The 21,838-nt window shown below is 34.4% G+C and overlaps 1 protein-coding gene across 28 annotated transcripts in view; it reads right to left on the reverse strand.

Moving 5' to 3' along the window:
- Nucleotides 1-1,880: 1,880 nt before the first annotated feature.
- g6pd (glucose-6-phosphate dehydrogenase) overlaps nt 1,881-21,838 on the reverse strand; it is a 29,871-nt gene continuing 9,913 nt past the window's right edge. For 10 of the 28 annotated variants that reach the window (XM_087306741.1, XM_087306739.1, XM_087306746.1 and 7 more), the window contains 11 exons: nt 20,468-20,505; nt 18,418-18,526; nt 17,288-17,505; nt 14,307-14,465; nt 14,015-14,140; nt 11,931-12,024; nt 8,235-8,421; nt 7,217-7,452; nt 5,463-5,539; nt 4,451-4,543; nt 1,881-4,365 (listed from right to left, as the gene is read on the reverse strand). In XM_087306741.1, coding sequence (XP_087162867.1) covers nt 4,275-4,365; nt 4,451-4,543; nt 5,463-5,539; nt 7,217-7,452; nt 8,235-8,421; nt 11,931-12,024; nt 14,015-14,140; nt 14,307-14,465; nt 17,288-17,505; nt 18,418-18,526; nt 20,468-20,505 — 1,428 coding nt within the window. In that variant the 3' untranslated portion in view covers nt 1,881-4,274. The remainder of the gene's footprint in view (nt 4,366-4,450; nt 4,544-5,462; nt 5,540-7,216; nt 7,453-8,234; nt 8,422-11,930; nt 12,025-14,014; nt 14,141-14,306; nt 14,466-17,287; nt 17,506-18,417; nt 18,527-20,467; nt 20,506-21,838) is intronic. The other 18 variants (XR_015523292.1, XR_015523290.1, XR_015523300.1 and 15 more) reach the window with 3 other exon arrangements.

Here is a 21,838-nt window from a genome sequence, read left to right on the forward strand (position 1 = left end):
GCGGAGCACTGTATGTTTATTTTTGGTCTAAACTAAAAAATGTTGGGTTCCACACAATACCCCCATGTTGTCCCAACACAAATCGAGTAATTTAACTTAAATGTTTTTACAAATTTAAGTGAGTTGAACATAAAACAATTAAGTTGTCAGAAAAAAAACTCAAGAATTATGTTGATTTAGATAATTAAAAATAGTATGATCAAGTTAGAACAATCAGTTCTGTGATTCCTGTTACAATTAAATCGCGCATAGAAAAAATGCATCAGCCAGACACAGATGCTTTAAATGCAGCAAACATACAGCGTGGAACCATTAAAAGTTTCCATTAAGACAGAAAAATTGTTGCATGATCAAGAAACTGTTTAGACCTGGGGTTCCCAAACTTTTCAGTACGCGAACCCCAAAATAACAATGCCAGTGACTCGCAACCTCCACATTTCTTGGAAGTGATTATAAATATACAAACGTTGCACACACAAAAGGCTTCTATAAACATGAGCATATTGACAACACAAGTGCAACAGTCTAACAACCATATCATTTTATAGTCATTTATTCACTTGTTTAATTTATAATTCCCCTCACCTAAAGAGACTGGTGGGCACAATGAGTTCAGCCCCATATTCATGGTTTAATTTTGAAAACTGCCACTCAGAGATCATTCCCATTGTTCAGTTGTGGCCTTTACTTATGTTTAATGTATTTGATTGCCATAAAGATGTCAGAAAGTTTAACCTGGTGCTAAAAAAATCAATCTGCTGCGGCTGACACGTTTGCTGTGTTGTTAATCTAACATAAACACCAATTCTATGACAAAAATAAACTGTAAGGCTGATGGCTTTTTATTTGCATGTTGTTGCTTTGTTATGTAACTATTAACTACTATTTTTATCTTCTGTGGGTTATGGATGAAATATGGTAATTTTATTAGTATAATAAGTTTATTTGACTTTTTGGAAATCACCAAGAAACCCCTTGTCATTGTCCAGCGACCCCCTCTTTTGAAATCATTGGTTTAGACTTGATGTCACCGCTGTTAAGATGTAGGGCGCCTACTGTAGAGTGACTGTATGAAATCACCAAATGACCTTGAAATAGAACTAAATAGACTACAGTATGTAACATTGTCAAACACAGAGATGTCCAAACTAGGGCCAAAGTTGGCCCATGGTAACCTTTGATTTGGCCTGCCATCCCATCTGAGAAAAGAGAGAAAGATGGGGATTGTTTAGAGAGTGTAATTTCTAATTGAATGTAATCTTTTGTTTGTTGCATTGCTAAGATCCAAAAAGCAAATGGAAATGAAATGTTTCAATTAAATGAGTTTGATTTTTTTTTTTAAATGCACATACAGTCACCCGATGGATAAAAAAAAATGATGACTTTAGTGAATAAAGGCAAAAGCTGATTCTGGTCTAGTGTATTCCGCATTGAATTTCACCGTGCTATAAAAATGCGATTGTATTTTTATTATCATAAGTTATAATAAAGAAATTCAGACTGCATTAGTTAATACAATTTAAAGTAATGTTTTCTATTTATTTTTAAATACAATGAAAATAAACTAGCTATAGCGACTTTAATTTCATTTAGTTTGGTATATTTACCTTCGGCCCAGAGCACTCAACGATATTTGGTTTTTGGCCCTTCATACGAAAACGTTTGGGCACCCCAGGTCAAACACATGCACAACCTGCATGTATTCTGTCAGTGCTGCATGATCTTGGTTCGTTGCACCACCTGCTGGTTTATCAGCATTAAAAGTACATAACAAGCCTCGACATATCAGTACAGTTAAAAAAAAAGTTATACAATAAAGTGCCCATGTGTATACAAATACAATATGAACTGAAAGCATTGGAGAAATTTGGACACACCTGTGGCACCTTAACTATGCTTTATTGTAAAAGTGTCTATTATAATACAATAGAAAACACTAGTATACACTAGGCAGAACTTTTACACAAAATTATGTTTAAGCATAAAAAAAATACGAACATAAAGCAGTCAAGACTGTCAAAGCAACATCGCCGTCACTCAATACATATAACATTAAAGGGATAGGTCACCCAAAAATCACTTATTTACTCAGCCTTTGCTTAAGTTTTTTCAACTGAACACAAAGGAAAACAGCTATTCACTTCCATTGTTTTTTCTAGAGATGTTAATGGCTGTTTTTTCCAACATTCTTCAAAATATTTTGTTTTGGATTCAACAGAAGAAAGACATTCATAAGTTTAAAACCACTTTACTGTGAGAAAATCGTCATTTTTAGCTAAACTATCCCTTTAAGTTGTTTTTTTTATGACGCTTTATCCAATGTCAAAAATGATAGCAAGCAGAAATACACCATCCCCGAGTTTAGCTCACAGTTTGATAGTGATGTAACAATGTACATCAGAGCTCATCAGGACTATTTTTACAGAAGGATGCGTCATGTTATGCATATGCTTTGTAAGACATACATAATTGTGACTCAGACAACTATTGATCCCAAATTGTTTCTGGAATTTCTCCTCGTTTGTGGTCCAATTAAACAGCTTATTTATATATTTCAACAAAATACATGAACGCAAAAGTCACTGCAGTAGCAGACTGTACTTTAAACCACCACCTGCCCATAAAACATTTCTGAAACATAAGCAGCATTTAAGATTAAGACTTTTGCTTGAGAAAAAGGAATGAAACAGATTTGTGTTTCTTAAAGACAGTAGAATGTGGACAAAGGGAATGACTGTGCATTAATATCAGAATACTATTTAAAGGGATAGTTCACCCAAAAATGAAAATATACTAGTTATTTACTTACTCTCAAGTGCTTCCAAACCTTAAGAAGATTCTTTCTTCTGTTAAACACAAAAGATGGTATTTTGTAGAAAGCTGTAGTCTTTCATACAAGTGAATGGAAGTTAATGGTTACAGCTTTCCAACATTTCTTAAGATTTCTTATTTTGTGTTTAAAACCTCATAAAGGTTTGTAACAAGTAAAATAAAACAAAATTTTAATTTTTCCAACATTTTTTAGAATATATTGTGAAAAGTAAAATTTTTAGGCGAACTATCACTTTAAGCTCATTTATGTAACTTTATCCAATGTCAAAAGTGATAGCAAGCAGAAATACATCATCCTCAAGTTTGGCTCATATTTTGATAATGGTGTAACAATGAACATCAGAGCTCAGCTGGACTATTTTTACAGGAGGCTGTGGCACGTAATGCATCTGCTTTGTAAGACTAAACATCATTGTGACTCACTTGGACAACTATTGATCCCATTGTTTCTGGAATTTCTTATTTTGTGTGTAGTTTTGTACAGCTTATCTATACATTTCAACAATACATGAACGCAAGGATCACTACAGTACTAGACTGTACTTTAAACCACCACCTGCCCATAAAACACTTCTGAAACATAAGCAGCATTTAATGTTAAGACTTTAGCGTGAGAAAAAAAGGAATGAAACAGATTTGTGTTTCTTAAAGACAGTAGAATGTGAACACAAGGAATGACAGTGCATTAACATCTGAATAGTTCTTAAAGAGAAGGTTCACCCAAAAATATACTTACAATTTACACACCCGCAGGTGCTTCCAAACTGTTAGGAGATTCTTTCTGCTGTTAAATACAAAAGAAGATGTTTTGAAGAAAGTTGTAGTCTTCCATACAAATCAATAGAAGTTTAATGGTTACAGCTTTCCAACTTTCTTCAAAATATCTTCTTTAGTGTTCAACAGAAGAAAGATACTCGCAGGATTGAAACAAGTAAAAGATGACAGAGTTTTCACTTTCGGGTGAACAGCCCCTTTAACTGCACCAGCAAAAATAATAATGTACAATAAAATATAAAATGAAATAATAATAAGATATTTTAAAGCATTGTTTCTCAACCACGTTGCCGGAGGACCACCAACACTGCATGTTTTGGATGTCTCCTTTGTCTGTCACAACCGTTACAGGTCTTTCAGTCTCTGCTAATGAGCTGATCATCTTAATCAGGTGTGTTTAGTTAAAACGACATGGAAAATGTGCAGAGCTGGTGGTCCTCCAGGAACTTGGTTAACAAACACTGTTCTAAATCATATACCACAAGGAGCTGGTTATGATTCATAACATGCTAAAAAAAAAGGTTTTCCAATCACGTTGGTCTTTCTGTAAATGCAGTGCTTAAACAGAACGAATTTTCAATATTTAGTTTGTTTAAAGTGCTCGTTTCAGGCACTCGACTGCTGATTTTTTGTTTTTAAACAGGCTTCAGCTTCCGCATCTGCTGCTTTCACAGTTTGTGTGGATTCACCCATTTGTATGTTCCCTCGTAGCGGAAGCCCACTTTCTGCACCAGCTCATCAGCCTCAGCGGGACCACGACTTTAACACAGACAGAGAGAATGTGAGATACATTACACATCGTTTCCTGGAAAAAGTCTGTCGATGGTGAGCTGGTTTATATTACCTCCCGTATTTGTATTTGATGGGTGGTGTTTTCTCAGACTCTATCTGATGAAGGAGAGGAGTGAAGATCCTCCAGGCTTCCCTCAACTCATCACTGTGACAGTAGAAGACAGATTGCGTTTACATTAAGCCACTTTTCCACCGCACACGACATTTGGACACGACTGTCGGAATACGCTCTTTTGTGGCAGTCACACAGAACTTTTAGTTTTGTTGTGCACCATGGGAGAGAAGCTGATTCTCGCGTTGTCCGAAATAAAGGAGTGCTAAAGCCAGAGCCTTTATACTCTGTTCATTCACCATGGTTAAATGAATTAAATAATGAATACTAGAAACTCATAGACTGCTAAAAGATTCGAAGGGAAATGTTGAGACATTTAAAAAAATAATAATTTTTATTACTCATTTATAAATAGAAATTGCTTTTTAATATAAACTTTTTTTCTGAAAAAAAAAATAGTATTTCTCATCTTGCGTGCATGGACCTGCTTGGACATCACTGCAGTACATCACGGCCAAGTGCATACAGTCTAGTCGAAAGAGTTTAAATATTTTAATGGATGCGCAGATCAAATTGGATCCGAATTTTCCACATACAGAGATGATCAGAACTCTATGCAGCTCCTGGGCAACTCTCTATTGGAAATCAATGACTTCCGGTCAGTCGCTTGTCGTGTGCAGTGAAAAGGCGCTTTAGTGTCCATCACCTATGATGTTTTTAAAGTAAACACATTTTTTTAAAGTTACTAATAAAAAATTACAAAGCCCAGATGGACAGCTCAGAAACATAAATGCAAGAAATTCAGGAGGGACGATCTCCAAGTTCAGCTCAACTCTCTATGACAAAATAAGTCAGATTCACACCTTCACGTCAAAAGCTTTCTAAATTTAGCTTTCTTGATCTTAGTAGCAATAGATAATTTGCAGTATATTTTAAACAAAAAATAATACTGGAAAATAAATTATTAACAGGATATTTTGATGCATGTAAACACACCTAGTCAGAAACTTACCTGCGTACAAAATGCATCTGACTGCCACAAAAGACGTCCAAAATCAGACGTTCATAAGCATCAGGCAGCTTTACATCCTGTAAAAACAGAGAAATGTATTTTCTAGGGTTGGGTGATGTCGACCAATTTGGCATCGAACAATGTCTAATGTACATTGCGATGGACGATGGCATCGTTGTCATAGGCGGAGATGAATGAATGATTTATGAATAATTAATTCATAACAAGTTAATTATTTGTAGCCTACTGTTTTAACTACCTGACCCGCATGGTCTTTGTTTTACCCATTAACAAATCATAAATAAATAAAGATACGTTACACACAAATTAGCATCTGTCAATCACTTTTTCCGTGAGACTCTGGCATGAATAGGCAGAGTAATCAGAGTCGTTATAAGGGTGTTGACAAACATGGTCGGTAAAAAAAAGGTAACCAACCAACAGAATCTGAGGTTTTCACTAAAATTACTAAGTACTGAAAGTGAAAGACTGAAGCAGTGTAGTGAGGCTGTGACACGTTACCTGATAGATTCAAAAGACAGAAGAGTCGTTAGATAGAGAAAAGATTAATTAAATATCACTTTTAACAACTATAGTAAGACGCGATTCAGAGCTACATCCTTGCTCAAACAAGAGCATGACAGTGTGTGTGTGTGTGTGTTTGTCTGTGTGTGTCTGTGTGTTTGTGCGTTTTCAGTGAACGGAGGGCTGTTCAGAAATGCTAGGTAAAAACAATGTGGATGTGAATAATTTTCGTTGAAAAATGCCATTGTAAAACTAAGACTTACTAGTGTAAACGGGGCCTGAGTGTGTATTAATTGCGAGGGAGTTTGCATCGGGGGCAGGGTGGAGGATCGGCGATGCCGGCTCAGCATCGTGTTGTCTATGAGCCATCGGCAATGGACAATGGTATTGTTTATCGGTCCAACCTTAGTATTTTCATTAAAGGTGACCCAATATGCCACAAACGTCTGCGTGTCACCTTAGTGGCAGATTCAAAACTCCAATGGCAGATGGCTGCTTCTCACTCAGGGCTTTCTATGCTAATGAGGGGGAGATAATCACTAATGGGCGGGGCTTTTCCCTCTGACGACATGTACAAAGAGAGAATGTCAAATCAAAGTCTTTATAAAGCCTACTTTTTATCAAGTCAAATTATAAAAATATAATTTATTTATTTTTTCCATTATAGGCTGGCCATATTCACAGACTGTTTCAGACAATTGTTTAGTGTTTAATGTATAATATACAAGTTGACTTAGTTTATTAAGATAACATGTTTCCAACAGAAATTGAATCTTAAGTAGAGGGTGAGGTTTTATTTATGTGCTGCTCTTCTAATCTTTTACTAGCAGCAAGCTAATGGTTAGAGGGGCATGGCTAGGCATATTTCACCCAACCTGTCAAACTGACATCACAGAAGGACTGCCATTCCAAAGCAAAAGCAAATGGTGAGATTTTGAATAAAGATTACCAAAATAAACAGTTTTTCCTTCCAGTGGAATTAATGTTTACTTTAAAACTAACAATGTTTGCTACACTGTAAAAAAAATTCTTGCTGACTTTTTTTTTGTCATTTTGATTGATGTAAGTAGAGATGACTTGTATCTCTACTATATTTGTTGTGTTGACTTTTAGTCTTTATATTTTTTACAGTGTAGCAAAATTAGCATTGTAAATTTTGATTTCATACCGACTTACTTGCACAAAAGTAAAATCCATGTCTAAAAAATGTGTGTGTGTGTGTGTTTTACCCTGTATCTGCTATGGTAGGTCAGGTCCAGCTCGGTCTCCTCAGGGCTAAAATAGACTCCAGGTTTCTTGCTCATCATCTTGGCGTAAATGGCCTCATTGGGCTGCACACGGACCACCAGCTCATTTCTCCGGCACTGAGAGCTAAAGATGTCTCCAGGAACATCAGTGAACTGCAGACGCACCTCCGCTTTCCTCTCATTCAGAGCCTTTCCACACCGGAGAATAAACGGGACGCCTAGAGAGAGATGAAACATCAAGACTTTAAAGGAAACTGTCTCACTGTTACACAACAAAAATTTATTTTGTTTTGTTTTATTTTGCTGTAGTGGAACAAAATGATTTTTTCATTTGAGCAAGGATACCTTAAATGAATAAATGTGTTATTAATCAGAGCTTCAATTAAATGCTGTTAAATACTGTTTACATTAATAACAACAAATAATTTCATTAAATTATAACATTAAAGGCTGGAGTAATTCAGTTTCGTAAACTAATAAAATTTCAAATATATTCAACCAATATCCTGTATAACCATTTATAATGACAAACTGTTATTTTAAATAGTAAAACTACTTCACAACATTCCTTTTTTATGATGTGTTATAATAAATGAGCAAACTCAAAAAAACTCATTACAAAATTGAAATAATCTTCATTACTGCAAAACTTAAACAGTCCCTCATATTTATTACTAGTTAATTTTGCATTCTTAGTAAAAAATAAACAGATTTGATCTCAAGAGTGTTCGAATATATGAAGCTTTCATGAAAAGAGACTTAGCACAACAGCAAAAAAAACTTAATTACTAAAAGCTTTTAAACAGTATTGTTTTTACTAGTAGTTAATTAAGCATTTTTTTTTTGTTAAATTACTGAATTAAATTTTGCAACACAATGACTGAAGTGCTTATTTCCAGAAATAGCAAAAGGTCAAATAAAGTGTCCGCAAGGTGAACTTTTTTGCTCTTTGGCCGAAGTGTAAACATTTGCTGATTATTTCTTCACTTCCACTACTCACCATCCCAGCGTTCGTTCTTTACATAAAGCACTGCTGTGGCAAATGTAGCCTGAGTGGAGCCTTTCGGGACCGTTTTGTCATCTAGATACCCCAGTTTTGCCTCCCCTTCTCCATCTGGATCTCCGACATACTGACCCAGAACCACATCTGAGAGAGTGACCGGCTCAATGCACTTCAGCACTTTTACCTGTAGGAGGACACAGAGAAAAATAGGCAGGTATGAGAAATGAGATCTGGTACAAACTTAAAAGAGCAATGCACTGCCATGGTTAGGCCTGTCAAGATATCTATTTTTTTGTTGTACGATATAGTGCACCAAAATATATTGCAATAAACAATATTATTGTCATTTTAAGACATTTATTTTGTCACTCATTATATAATGCCAGAATGACAAAATAATATCATCATCACAATGCAAGTACATTCTTCCAATGAACACAACATATTTTATTCTCAAGAATATTTCATTTATTGTCATTTTAACAATTAAATAATTAGGCATTGGAGTCAGAATGTGAAACGCATATCCTAAATAAATAATAATCAATGTTAACATCAAAAGTGCAAGGTAAAAAAGTAACAGAGACTGCGATATCTGCAATCACCTCTATTATATACTAAAGTAATTTATAGTAAACACTACAGAGTTTTTTTTTAAAGAATTTTTAGAATTGTATGTATAGACGATATATTTTGCATCACCAAAAAATGACTGCGGTCATGTCCATGTGCTGTGTGATAAATCGATATATTGATTATTGTAACAGGCCTAGTTATGGTAGCAACATAGTTTAATATGAAGATTAATTTCTGCAAGACATGGCAACTGTAATCATAAGCTTCTGTGGTAGAGGGTAAAAAGCAGAGGTCTATTTCACACTGTTAAAAGAAACGGCAACAAAAAAAACAGACAAAATCAACATACATTAATGAGAATTTAAATTAAAAATAAACCGGTAAAAACAAATCAGACAAAAAAACATAAAAGACAAGACCAAATCAAAAACAAGATCAAAATAGGAGGACAAGAAAAAAAAAAAAAAGCATGACAAATAAAAAAATAAAAAAAAGAGACAAAGAAATAACAAATAGGCAAAAACAAAACAAGAACAAAAAACAAGACCAAAATAAAAAAAAAGACAAATGGCAACCTAAATAAAATAAAAACAAGCAAATTAACAGACCAAAAACAATGACAGCAGGATGCCCTTCTGGATCTTTCCAGTGACCTTACTTTGAAGACACTACTGACTGCATTTACACGGAAATCAGCAATAGTTATTTGCCTTAATCTGAATTATATAATTAAGGAGTTTACGTAAGTGCTTTTTAAATATTGCGTCAACACGCTATTCACATTTACTGCAGAGTTTTATGAAATTTGGGGTGTTTCAACTTAATTTTTTAGACTTTAATTGCAGTTCGGCAGTTTCACTTTCACTCATGAACATTTTATTTATGCCCCATGACAAACTGGGGTATTAGATGCACACGAGTAGAGTAAGGACTGGTGGAAGTGTTGTTTAATGGAATTTAATACCGCATGGCAAAGCAAAAAACTTCTGCATTTCACAATGTGGGTGTCTGTGGCCCTTTACGGACTCGGTAGGTGCGTATGGACCTTGTCCAAAACAGCATCGAAAAGTCCTGTCAAGGCTCTGCAAACTTAGCTTTGTGAAGCAGCATTTTCTGTATGTACATACATAAAACACAAATAAACTATGGCTCACGCTTAGTGACTGGTAGATTATTTGCAGTTAGTCGTGTCAGGAATCCAACCACAGATTAGCCTAAATATCCTCACATAAACAGGCTCATCACACTGAATCAGGTAAGCCATATATTTATGTTTCAATGTAATTAATGCTATGCATGTTAAAGGCAGCAAGTAATATGTGAATAATGTTTGCACATGCATTATAATTTTTGCTTGTAGGACGGGTGGAGGGGTACAAATGAAATTGGACAAATTGGGGGGAAGGGGGGTCCTACAAGTTTAAAAAAAAACCTGGTATAAGCTACACTACATTGTCTAGACCAGGGATGTCAAACTCAATTCCTGGAGGGCCGCAGCCCTGCAGAGTTTTGTTCCAACCCTAATTAAACACACCTGATCAAACTAATTGAGTCCTTTAGGCTTGTTGGAAACATACAGGTAAGTGAGTTGGAGCAGGGTTGGAACTAAACTGTGCAGGGCTGCGGCCCTCCGGGAATTGAGTTTGACACCCCTGGTCTAGACTCTTATTAATCTAGACCTTAACAGTCAAGACCTTAATTTGTGCTCCCTAAACAAAGAAATAAAACAAAGACAATGAAACAGACAAAAAATATTGAGCATTTAAACAAAAAAAAGAACAAAAAAGTAAACATCATTACAAAACAAACATTAAAACAAAAAAACTATTTTCACAAAAAGACAAAAATAAAAAACAAGCACAGAAAGCAAGACAGAGAGAAGAGGCAAAAAAGACTAAACAAAAGTAGACAGGGTTCATACGCATTTTAGTGCTTATACAGCACTGATAATATGAGAGCATATTTTTGGCCAAGAAAAGAAAAAAGTAAAAACAACTAACCTCAATTCCAATATACAGATATTTGTCAAACTAATTTTAGATCATCTTAATAGAAAATTACTAACCTACGTCACACATGACGTCATACGGGTCCCTGGTTGCAAAAAAAAAGACTGGCTGCAACAGCAAACATGTCATGTTGTGTGGTAGAATGCCAAATTCAATACATACACCACACTGCTTTAATGACAACTGCAGACGTCTTTGGCTAAAAGGGAGCTGGATGAAGTGAAGACCTAATTAGAAATGCTGGACTCTGCAGTTCTTATGTTATATCAGGTAAGTTCACGCTATGCTGAATCATGCACATTACTAATTTTGATTGAAGAAATTATTTCAGCAAAAACATTTACATATGGTTTATTAAATTGCGGACAACAAATGCCCAGAATGAAACGTTAAAGTGTAAGTTATTAAGGTAAACTTGGTTTTATATTTACACAATCATTCAGTGACAACTTGTGACACACTTCCTTTATTGTTTACCACGGCACTTTGAATATTCAGTCTGAAATAACTAAACTAACTAAATCGAAAAAATACAAAATATCAATGTCAGGTTTTTTCAATAAAAAAATAAAATATTTTGTTAAAATAATTTCCAAAATTTCGTTGGGTTTTGTTTTTCCAAAACTTTTCCATGCCTGAAAAATGCCATGTCAAAACTCCATGACATTTCCCAGGTTTTCCATGACTGTATAGACCCCGAGTAAAATCAAGACCAAAGTAAGATATAAAAAAAAACAAGAAAAGAAAATGACAAAAAAAAAAAAATAAATAAATAAATAAAGCTAAATAAACTGAAGACAAAAACAGGCATAAAAAGCTTTAATGCAAAAATAGGCAAAGCAAATAAGTGAATGTGATAGAAAAACAAAAAGCTACACTACATTATCCAGACTTATAATCCTAGAGTCACAACCTTAATTCATAATCATTACAGACCACCAATCTAATTTGTAAATACTAAATGCAAAACAGTGGTGACTGGTGGATAAGTTTGATATACTGAATCCTCAAGGCTCATTATCAGATCTCATTCATTAAGATATAAATTCATTCACAGAAGATATAAAGGGCCACCTGTACAGACTTCAATGTGGGACGCCTTAGTTACCTTCTCATCCCGCACATCATCAGAGCTGGTGGAAGCAGGCTTCTCCATCGCCACCAGACTCAGCATCTGAAGCAGGTGGTTCTGCATCACATCACTGCAGACAGAGGACAGAAGAATACATTCATTTGCAAATCAGGCTGCATTAGAATATCAAAATGCACACAAGCTTTGAACTCAATCCTCCAGCAAATGTATTTTTAAACTCGTTTTGTTTTATTGGTCTTTGAAATGATGAGACAATTTATCCTTATGCTTTGTTTCTTTATAGTGCTTCACATCATTCACTTTCAGCACGAACAAGCATCACAATTTTATTTATTCATGTTCCGAACAAAGATCCTGACAGTTGGTCTGGCATCCTTTATACCCCTTCTTTCTAACAAGATTTATTTAAAACTAAAGTAATGAGAATAAATATATTATAATAATCAGGGCTTGACATTAACTTTTTTCATCATCAGCCACTGTGGCTACAGATTTCCAACATTACTAGCCACTAGCCACACAGCTACATATTTGCTGGGAAAATATATTGTATATGCATACATTTGACTTTGACATGAAAATGACTTGATTTAGATGTGTTATGTCCACATGCCTTATTCATTTCACTTTTTGTGTGTGTTGTGTATGAGCTTGCTCAATGTGCATAAGCAAAAAGGTTGTGTCGCATTCAAATTAGTTTTTATTTCACATGACTTTTCAAGCCTCAAAATTAAGAATTTACAAAATTTATCTCTGACCACACCAAAAAAAATTTATTATTATCTCTTAGCCACAAATTTTAAATGTGTCAAAACAAGTAAAATATAGCTGTATACATGAGCTTTTCAATTAAACAATACTTTTCTTGAAAAAAAAAAAAAACATTTAAAAAATAACTAGTCATGTATCTAAAATATGCACAGTATTCTGTCCTGGCTAAAGGCCCCAGATCACCAGTTAACTAGATAAAAATGGGAGTTAATCTCATATTAAAGCAATGTTATTGTAAAAAATAATAATTAAACCCTATTAACAAAAATAGCTAAGCAAAAGAAAGCAGGTAAAAAACATATCGTGAGTGATAATAAAAGAATCATCACGAATACACAGTTAATGTTAGACCTGTTAATAAACTGTTAAAGGAACAATTAAAATGAAAGCAATCACTGCTGCATACAAAAGGATATACAGTTGAAGTCATAATTATTAGCTACATGAATTATTCTCCCAACTGTTTTTTTTCCCCAATTTCTGTTTAACGTAGAGATTTTTAGACTTCTCTACTTTCTGTAGACTATCAAAAATTATATAACTTAAAAGGGCTAATAATTTTGACCATAAAATAATAAAGACTTTCTTCAGAAGAAAAAAATATTATAACATCAATTGGGAAATATATAAAAAAAATAAATAAATCAAGGGGTAGGGGCTAATAATTCTGAATTTATATATATATATATATATATTTGAAGTCAGAATTATTAGCCCTTCTTTGAATTAAGTTTTTTTTTTATATTTCTCAAATGATGTTTAACAGAGCAAGGAAATTTTCACAGCATGTCTGATCATATTTTTTTCTACTGGAGAAAGTCTTATTTGTTTTGTTTTGGCTAGAATAAAAAAAAAACAGTTTTTTTTTTTATTTTTTTTTAAAACATTTCACCGTCAATATTATTAGCCCCTTTAAGCTATACATTTTTTTCGGTAGTCTACAGAACAAACCATTTTAACACAATAACTTGCCTATCTACACTAACCTGCCTAGTTGTATAATTATGTCTACTTCACATTGTTAAAAAACATGCAAAAAACAATAAAAAGACAACAAAACAAAAAAACCTACAATAATAAACGTACAAAAAAAGAAAAACAAATGCATGCTTGATTAAGACTATAAAAAAATTTACAGACTTTTTTTTTTTTAGAGAATTCTTGTGGAAAGAAATTGTGGCCATTTAATCCAATTAAGCATTCTTTTTTTCCTACTGCTTTTATTTATTCACATTACACCGAAGAAAATTATGACCTTCCTTTCATACCACATGATTAAACATTCTCATGTGCAAAAACATCTTAAAGCAAAAGAAACCATAACTAACCGAATGATACCAAAATCGTCAAAATATCCTCCGCGGCCCTGGGTACCAAACGGCTCTTTGAAGGTCAGAACCACACACGCCACGCTGTCTCGGTTCCATATGGGACCAAAAATCCGATTTCCAAACCTTTAAGGAAAGAGAGGAGAGAAACCATGGGATACAGAAGAAGAGCTTCCTAATGCTTTTTAATCCTTAATTATGCAAAAATGACAACTGTGTATGACAGCCAGTGAAAAGCAGAAGGCAGACAGGGATAAACACACACAGCGAGAGAGAAATAAGAGTGGCACACCTGAGGACCATCAGGTTCTGCACCATCTCTTTGCCCAGGTAATGGTCTATACGGTAGATTTGCTCCTCAGTGAAGAGAGAGGATAGATGACTGGATAACTCCTCTGAGCTCTGCAGATCACGGCCAAACGGCTTCTCCACAATCACCCTGTTCCAGCCTCTGCGCAAACACAATTACAGCATATGCAGTGTTTTAAAAAATGACTTTTTTTACAAGAACAAACCCATATTAAATTTAACCCAAGTGAACACTGTAACATTGTGAATATAGTAAATTAGTCCCTCCAGGATTTTGCAAAATAATAATAAAAAAATAATAATAATAATACTTCAGATTTTGCAAATAAAATTACCTATTTTGTGGCTATTTTTGCTAAACTCAAAAGGTTTTTTTTTTACCATGCATATACACAAATTTACACATCTTATCTCTTTACTAATTTTGGACCTTGAGAACCATTTATACAGTTAGGTCCATAAATATTCGGACATCGACACAATTCTAACATTTTTAGTTCTATACACCAATACAATGAAATGAAATGAACAAGATGTGCTTAAACTACAGACTATCAGCTTTAATTTGAAGGTATTAACATCCAAATCAGGTGAACCCTGTAGGAATTACAACAGTTTGCATATGTGCCTCCCACTTGTTAAGGGTCCAAAAGTAATTGGACAGAATAATAATAAATCAAACTTTCACTTTTTAATACTTGGTTGCAAATCATTTGCAGTCAATTACAACCAGAAGTCTGGAACGTATAGACATCACCAGATGCTGGATTTCATTCCTGGTGGTGCTCTGCCAGGCCTCTACAGCAACTGTCTTCAGTTCCTGCTTAATCTTGGGCCATTTTCCCCTTCAGTTTTGTCTTTAGCAAGTGAAATGCATGCTCAATCAGATTTAGGTCAGGTGATTGACTTTGCCATTTTATAACATTCCACTTCTTATCCTTCAAAAACTCTTTGGTTGATTTTGCAGTTTGCTTTGGGTCATGCTCCATCTGCACTTGGAAGCGCCATCCAATGAGTTCTGAAGTATTTGGCTCAATATGAGCATGTAAAATTGCATGAAACACTTCAGAATTCATCCTGCTGTTTTTGTCAGCAGTCACATCATAAATAAATACAGGAGAACCAGTTTCATTGACAGCCATACATTGACGCCATGTCACTACTACCACCATGCTTCCCTGCTTAGGATCGTGAGCAGTTCTTTTCCTTTTCCATATTCTTCTCTTCCCATCACTCTGGCACACTTTGATCTTGATCTCATCTGTCCATAGGATGTTGTTCCAGCACTATGAAGGCTTTTTTTAGAACTCTAATCTGGCCTTCCTGCTTTTGAGGCTCACCAATGGTTTATATCTTGTGGTGGAATCTGGTGTAGCCTTCTCTTGATTGTTGACTCTGACACACATACACCTATCATCTGGAGAGTGTTCTTGATCTGGCTAACTGTTGTGAAGTGTGTTTTCTTTACCAGGGAAAGAATTCTTTGGTCATCTACCACGGTTGTTTCCATAGTCTTCCGGGTCTTTTGGTGTTGCTGAGCTCACAGGTGCATTATTTCTTATTAAAAATGTTCTAAACAGTTGTTTTGGCCACAACTGATGTTTTTGCTCTCTCTGGTGGGTTTGTTTTGTTTTTGCAGCCTAATGATGGCTTGCTTGACTGACAGTGACAGCTCTTAGGATCTCATCTTGAGAGTTGACAGTAATAGCATCCCTAAATGCAATTAGCACACCTGAACTTTGGACCTTTTATCTGCACAAGATAATTAGGATAATGAGGGAATAACAAACACCTGGTCATGGAACAGCTAAGAAGCCAGTTGTCCAACCCTTAACAAGTGGGAGACACATGTACAAACTGTTGTAATCCCTACAGCCTTTTGAATTGGATGTAAATACCCTCAAATTAAAAGCTGACAGTCTGCAGTTTAAGCACATTTTGTTAGTTTCATTTCAAATCCACTGTGTTGGTGTACATAGCAAAAAATGTTAGAATTGTGTCCATGTCCAAATACTTGTAGACCTAACTGTAGCTGTAATTTATATAAAGGAAACACTGAGAGAAACACTGAAACTACAGTTTACCCCTAAAGCCAGCTGTATTATAATTGAAAATTAAACTAATTGTTTGAAATTAAAAGTTGAAAGCATGGTTGTGTCTGTTGTCTAACAAATGGCTAGGTAACACTTTTAAGCTGGTCAAGTGGAAGGACAGGTTCTGACTCAGTACTTCATTTGGATGAGATCGGGGCTGGGGAAATGCTGACAACAATACTTAATTTACATGCTTTTTTAGCCTTCTCCACATAGCCACTTCCCTCCTCCTAAAAACATATTATAGAATCCAGTAGGCTCTTGCAGAATCGTAGAGTTCTTGAAAACACATGACTGCAGATTAACCAACACATCTCAAAGAAATTCTGCTTGTTTTCATGTCTTCTGGACTGGGATCTCTCTTTATTTTTATTTTATTTTTTCCAACAAATAAGGATGAATTCTTCAACAAATAAGGAACACCTAGAGTTAAACAGTTTTATAATATTTTTTATCCATTCAACCTATCAGATCTGGCAACAGCACTTTTAGCTTAGCTTAGACAAAAATCATTGAATCAGATTAGACCATTAGTATCTGACACAATTTTTTTTGATAATTTTGCTATTTAAAACTTGACTATTCTGTAAAAGTTTCATTTTCTAGGCTGACATAACTTTATTATCACTTCAGCTTAATAATCAAAGAACTTTGCTGCTGTAAAATGGCTGCAGTAAGACTAATGATATTACGCAGTGCCTGAAAATGAATAATAATAAAATTTAATCGCTTTTGGATAAAAGCCTCTGGTAAATGCACAAATAACGCACATGTAAATAAATAAAAGAGGGTTTGTGCTGGTGCTAGCTCTCAGTAAAGCTGTCCATATTAAAAAAAGGCAAACAAAAGCATGTGTTTTTTTTCTCCTCACTTGGTGCTCATGCACTGATGTTTGATATTTTTGGTGACATCATGGTAGACGCTGGGTGGCAGGGCCAGGTAGAAGAGCCGGTTGGCCTCAGCACCTCCAGGCAGAGACAGTAGGTGTGTGTTCAGGTCAGAGAAAGAGGATTCTTCCACATACTTCCCACTGATGTAAGAGTTTCGGCTGAAGAAAGCAGCAAGACGCTCTGCCTCATTGTCTACTACCTGAAGACAGAGGAAATAAAAAGCTTCATAAACACACACAGTTTTGTGAATTGCGAGGACATTTCAGAGGTTTCCAATATTTATATGGTACAAACCCTTTTATTGCCCTACACCAGAGAAGTCCAAACTCAGTCCTGGAGGGCCGGTGTCCTGCTGAGTTTAGCTCCAACTTGCTTCAACACACCTGCCAGGAAGTTTCTAGTATACTGTACCTAGTAAGAGCTTGATTAGCTGGTTCAGGTGTGTTCGATTAGGGTTGGAGCTAAACTTTTCAGGACACTGGCCCTCAAGGACCAAGTTTGAACACCCCTGCCCTACACCAACCCCATCCCTACACCCAGGCCTCACAGGAAACTTTTATTTTTATTTTTATGTAAAAAAATGTATTTTCTATGATTTATAAGCCTCTTGAAAAATGGAGACATGACGCAATGTCATCATCTAGGGTGATTTATAATACATCAGAGTGTATTTATTTATTCACTTAATGTGTGTTAAAATATATATATATATATATATATATATATATATATATATATATATATATATATATATATATATATATATATATTAAGGTTTAATATTCAATTTCAGTAGCATTATTGACTAATATGCACATGTTTATATCATTTATTTACAACACAGTTAGTAAAGTAATATTTTCTATCTTTTAGTAGACATTTGTGTCCTGATATGCCACAAACACACAAAAACACACACACACACACACACACACACACACACACACACACACACACACACACACACACACACACACACACACACACACACACACACACACACACACACACACACACACACACACACACACACACACACACACACACACACACACACACACACACACACACACACAGACAAAACAGCACATGGAGAAAACTGAGCTGTGACCTTCATGTAGGGCATGCAGGCTATGCGTATGGCATCCACAGTCAGATCTGAGCGAGCAAAACCCACAAAATATGTCTGTTCAGGGAGGAGACCATCTCTGAATAACCACCTACAAGAGAGAAACAGATATTAAAGCAAGATCAAAGAGGTGAACAGAGGACAAATTAATAACAATCTGTCATCATCATCATCATCATCATACATTATTTATTTAATTTTCTTACTAAAGTTTTCTAAAGTGGCTTGCTTAAATAAGCAAATAAGGCTTTAATTAAACATATTCAATTAGTTAATTTGCATAAACTTCAACTACAAGTATCTGAACATCAGATAAAATCAGGTTAAAAATGATTATGACATTAGTCAGGTTTTTAGTGAAGGGATTTTAAGAATCTCTTTGACAAAAAAACTGAAAAAAAAAAAATTCTGTTAATTAAAATGACAAATTAAGTATGAATATATTCTTCTTTTAAAACTTGTTAAAATTCATTTAAAATGTTTTTTTTTTCTCTGAAGAAACACTTCATGAAAATCCTTAAATATCAAAACTGACAAGTGTCTTAAAGCGAGAATTTACCTACAACTAAAAATTACATCATTATTTCCCTTCCACAAATCTGTTTGTGAAACCCTTGATTTTAATAGTAGAAAAAAAAAATACTATGGAAGTCAAATATTGACTGTTCTGACTTCTCTTTTTGTGTTCAACAGTAAAAAAAAAGCTCTTGAGGGAGAATAAACAGTAGTTATTTTTTATTTTTGGGTGAACTATCCCTAGACATGTATTATTATTCGAAAGGTTGAATGTAAGGAATTTTTGTGAAGGAAATTTATTCAAAATACCATGCAGCCATTTAATTAATAAAAAGTGACATTAAAGATATCGACAAATGTTACAAAGGGCTTGTATTACAAATAAATGCTGTTCTTTTGAACTTTTAACATATCCTGGAAAGGAATGCATCAGTTTTAGCAAAAAGATTAACCAGCACATCAGTGTTGATAACAATAATAAGAAATGTTTCTTAAGCAACATATTATGGAGACAGATAAGACTCAAAAGTAATTCACGCAAAAGACACGATTTACACATGCGTAGCCAAATTCACGTGCATAAAACCAAATTCACGTGCGTACAATATTCAAAAAAATGAACAAAAAAATTTCACATGCTCAAAATAAAAATACATTTTCATAAAATACGTTTCACAAATGCAAAACACCATTTGCAAATGTATAGGAGTGTACAAAAAGTTTTGAATGTTTAAAACTTGCGAGTTCTTCCTGAATGAGAATGTGCAAATCCTCTTTCACGTACGACTCCCCCTGGATACGTGTGTGTGTATTTTTGAGACTTTCCTGCCAGAGGCAGGGTAACTCGTACCTTTCAGCCAATCAGAGGAGAGCTGTAGTCAAGGACATCCACTCTGCGCTCTATTTGCGCAGACTGTTCCTCTCCAGCATGGCGAACGGAGAAAGCAGCAGTCGCACTTTTTTTTTCATTTATTTATTTATTTGACCATAGCCTCACTCTTTTTATCCATTATTTTGCAGCAGCTCCGACCTTCTTTTTTATTGTCTCTCCCCATAAGTAAACTTTAGCCCGCAGGGTAATGATGAGGATTAAGTATTATTCCCGCCATCAAATTCTAATAGTGCCGTTGTGGTCCAGCGGTCAGCATGTTGGGTTGCCACGCCGTCGACCCGTGTTTGATCCTCACCTGAGTTAGTGTTTTTTTTTTTTTCATTTTTATTGTTAAGACATATTTTATTGTACATATCATCATATTAGAATATTTTTTGAAGACTGAAAAAATTATTGTGAAAATTCAGCTTTGTGTCACAGAAAAAAATACTATAAACATATTAGAAGAGAAAATGTATTGAAAAAAAAAAGTTAATCAAAATGTATTTGAGTAAACAAATGCATTCATAAGACTTATTTCAAAAACAAACAAATAAAAACAGTTACAACAAATTTTTGATCAGTTCAGTTCCACTAAATGCATGCTTGTTTACTTATGCCAGTATGTTATGTCAGTGTACTCACCACAAAGTTGGATAGATTTTCTTTTTGGCCAGATCTCCCTACAAACGAAAAAAAAAAAAAAAAAACACATTAAAAATAAAATAACAGAAAACCTGCCACACACTATGCATGCAGCTGCAACGTTTTTAAATCTGGATACAGTATATTATACCACAGAGTGATCTGAGATCAGTGTTCAGGGTTTCTTTAAGTCAAATTTAAGAGTTTTTAAGACCCTTTTAATACCATTATGAATGAAATTTTAGACTAAAGACTAAACATAAAGGATACTTCTGTAAATTGTTTTAATAAAAGATTATGTAAAGGGATGTGTTGCTTTAGTTTTCTTTCCCTGATTAGGAAATTTAATTAGGAGAATTTGCTGTAAAAATGTCTAACAGCAGTTCTGAATATTGCAATAAAAAAACTTTGCAATAAAAAAAATGTTTGAGATGGATTATTGGTGATTGGGTGTTGGGCTGAGGGTAGCTTTACCTGGACATAGAAAAATTAAGACCTTTTTAAAATTATTAAATGATGAACAAAAGCCCAACCAATTACCTCAACACAAATCATTTAAACAAGTCAAATTCAATACTGCAAACCTACTAAACGAGAATTAACACCATTAAGATTTTACGTTCCCTTCCTTCATTTAAACAGTACAGCTGGAAGAGAATGTAGAAACTGAGAAATGACCACGAGTTGAAACTCAAATTCCGGTTGCCCAAAATGGAACTGTTCTAGAAGCTGGAGCAATGCCTGCACGGCTTTTAGATTTAACCCCACCTTTATTTGAAAACAAGCTACTTAAAATAACTGAAGTCAATCTTTTGTGTTATTAATGATGTTCTATTTTGTTCTACTGACATCTTTAGGGTGTGTCTGCCACCACTGGTATTCTCGCAATACGTTCTTTCAATAAAAACTTAAGTATAATCTGTGAAAACCTGCAGAATTCCTGCTATAAACAAAATAAAATTTAATACTTTTAAGACAATTATGAAGGAAATTTCAGATTTATACAGGGTAAAACACTAAAGTTTTTTCTATTGTTGGCAAAACATTAATGAAATGAATCGCATACAAAATAAAAGTTTGTATTGACAATAAGTGTGTGTACTGTGCATATTTATTATTTATAAATATACACATGCATACATATATTTGAGAACATGTTTATTTACATTTTGATATAAAATATATGCAAAAATTATACAAATGATATATGAATTTAAATACCTGTTTTGTATAGTTTTGTTGCTATGATTGTGCATATATCACATATACATAATAAATATATGTATAATACACAAATTTATTATGTCAAAACAAACTTTCATTTTCGATGCGATAAAAAAAAATTGTTCTAGGCAAACATTAATGGCCAGT

Source organism: Danio rerio, chromosome 23 (genome assembly GCF_052040795.2).
Source record: "Danio rerio strain M-AB ecotype USA chromosome 23, GRCz13ab, whole genome shotgun sequence".
Classification (NCBI taxonomy): domain Eukaryota; kingdom Metazoa; phylum Chordata; class Actinopteri; order Cypriniformes; family Danionidae; genus Danio; species Danio rerio.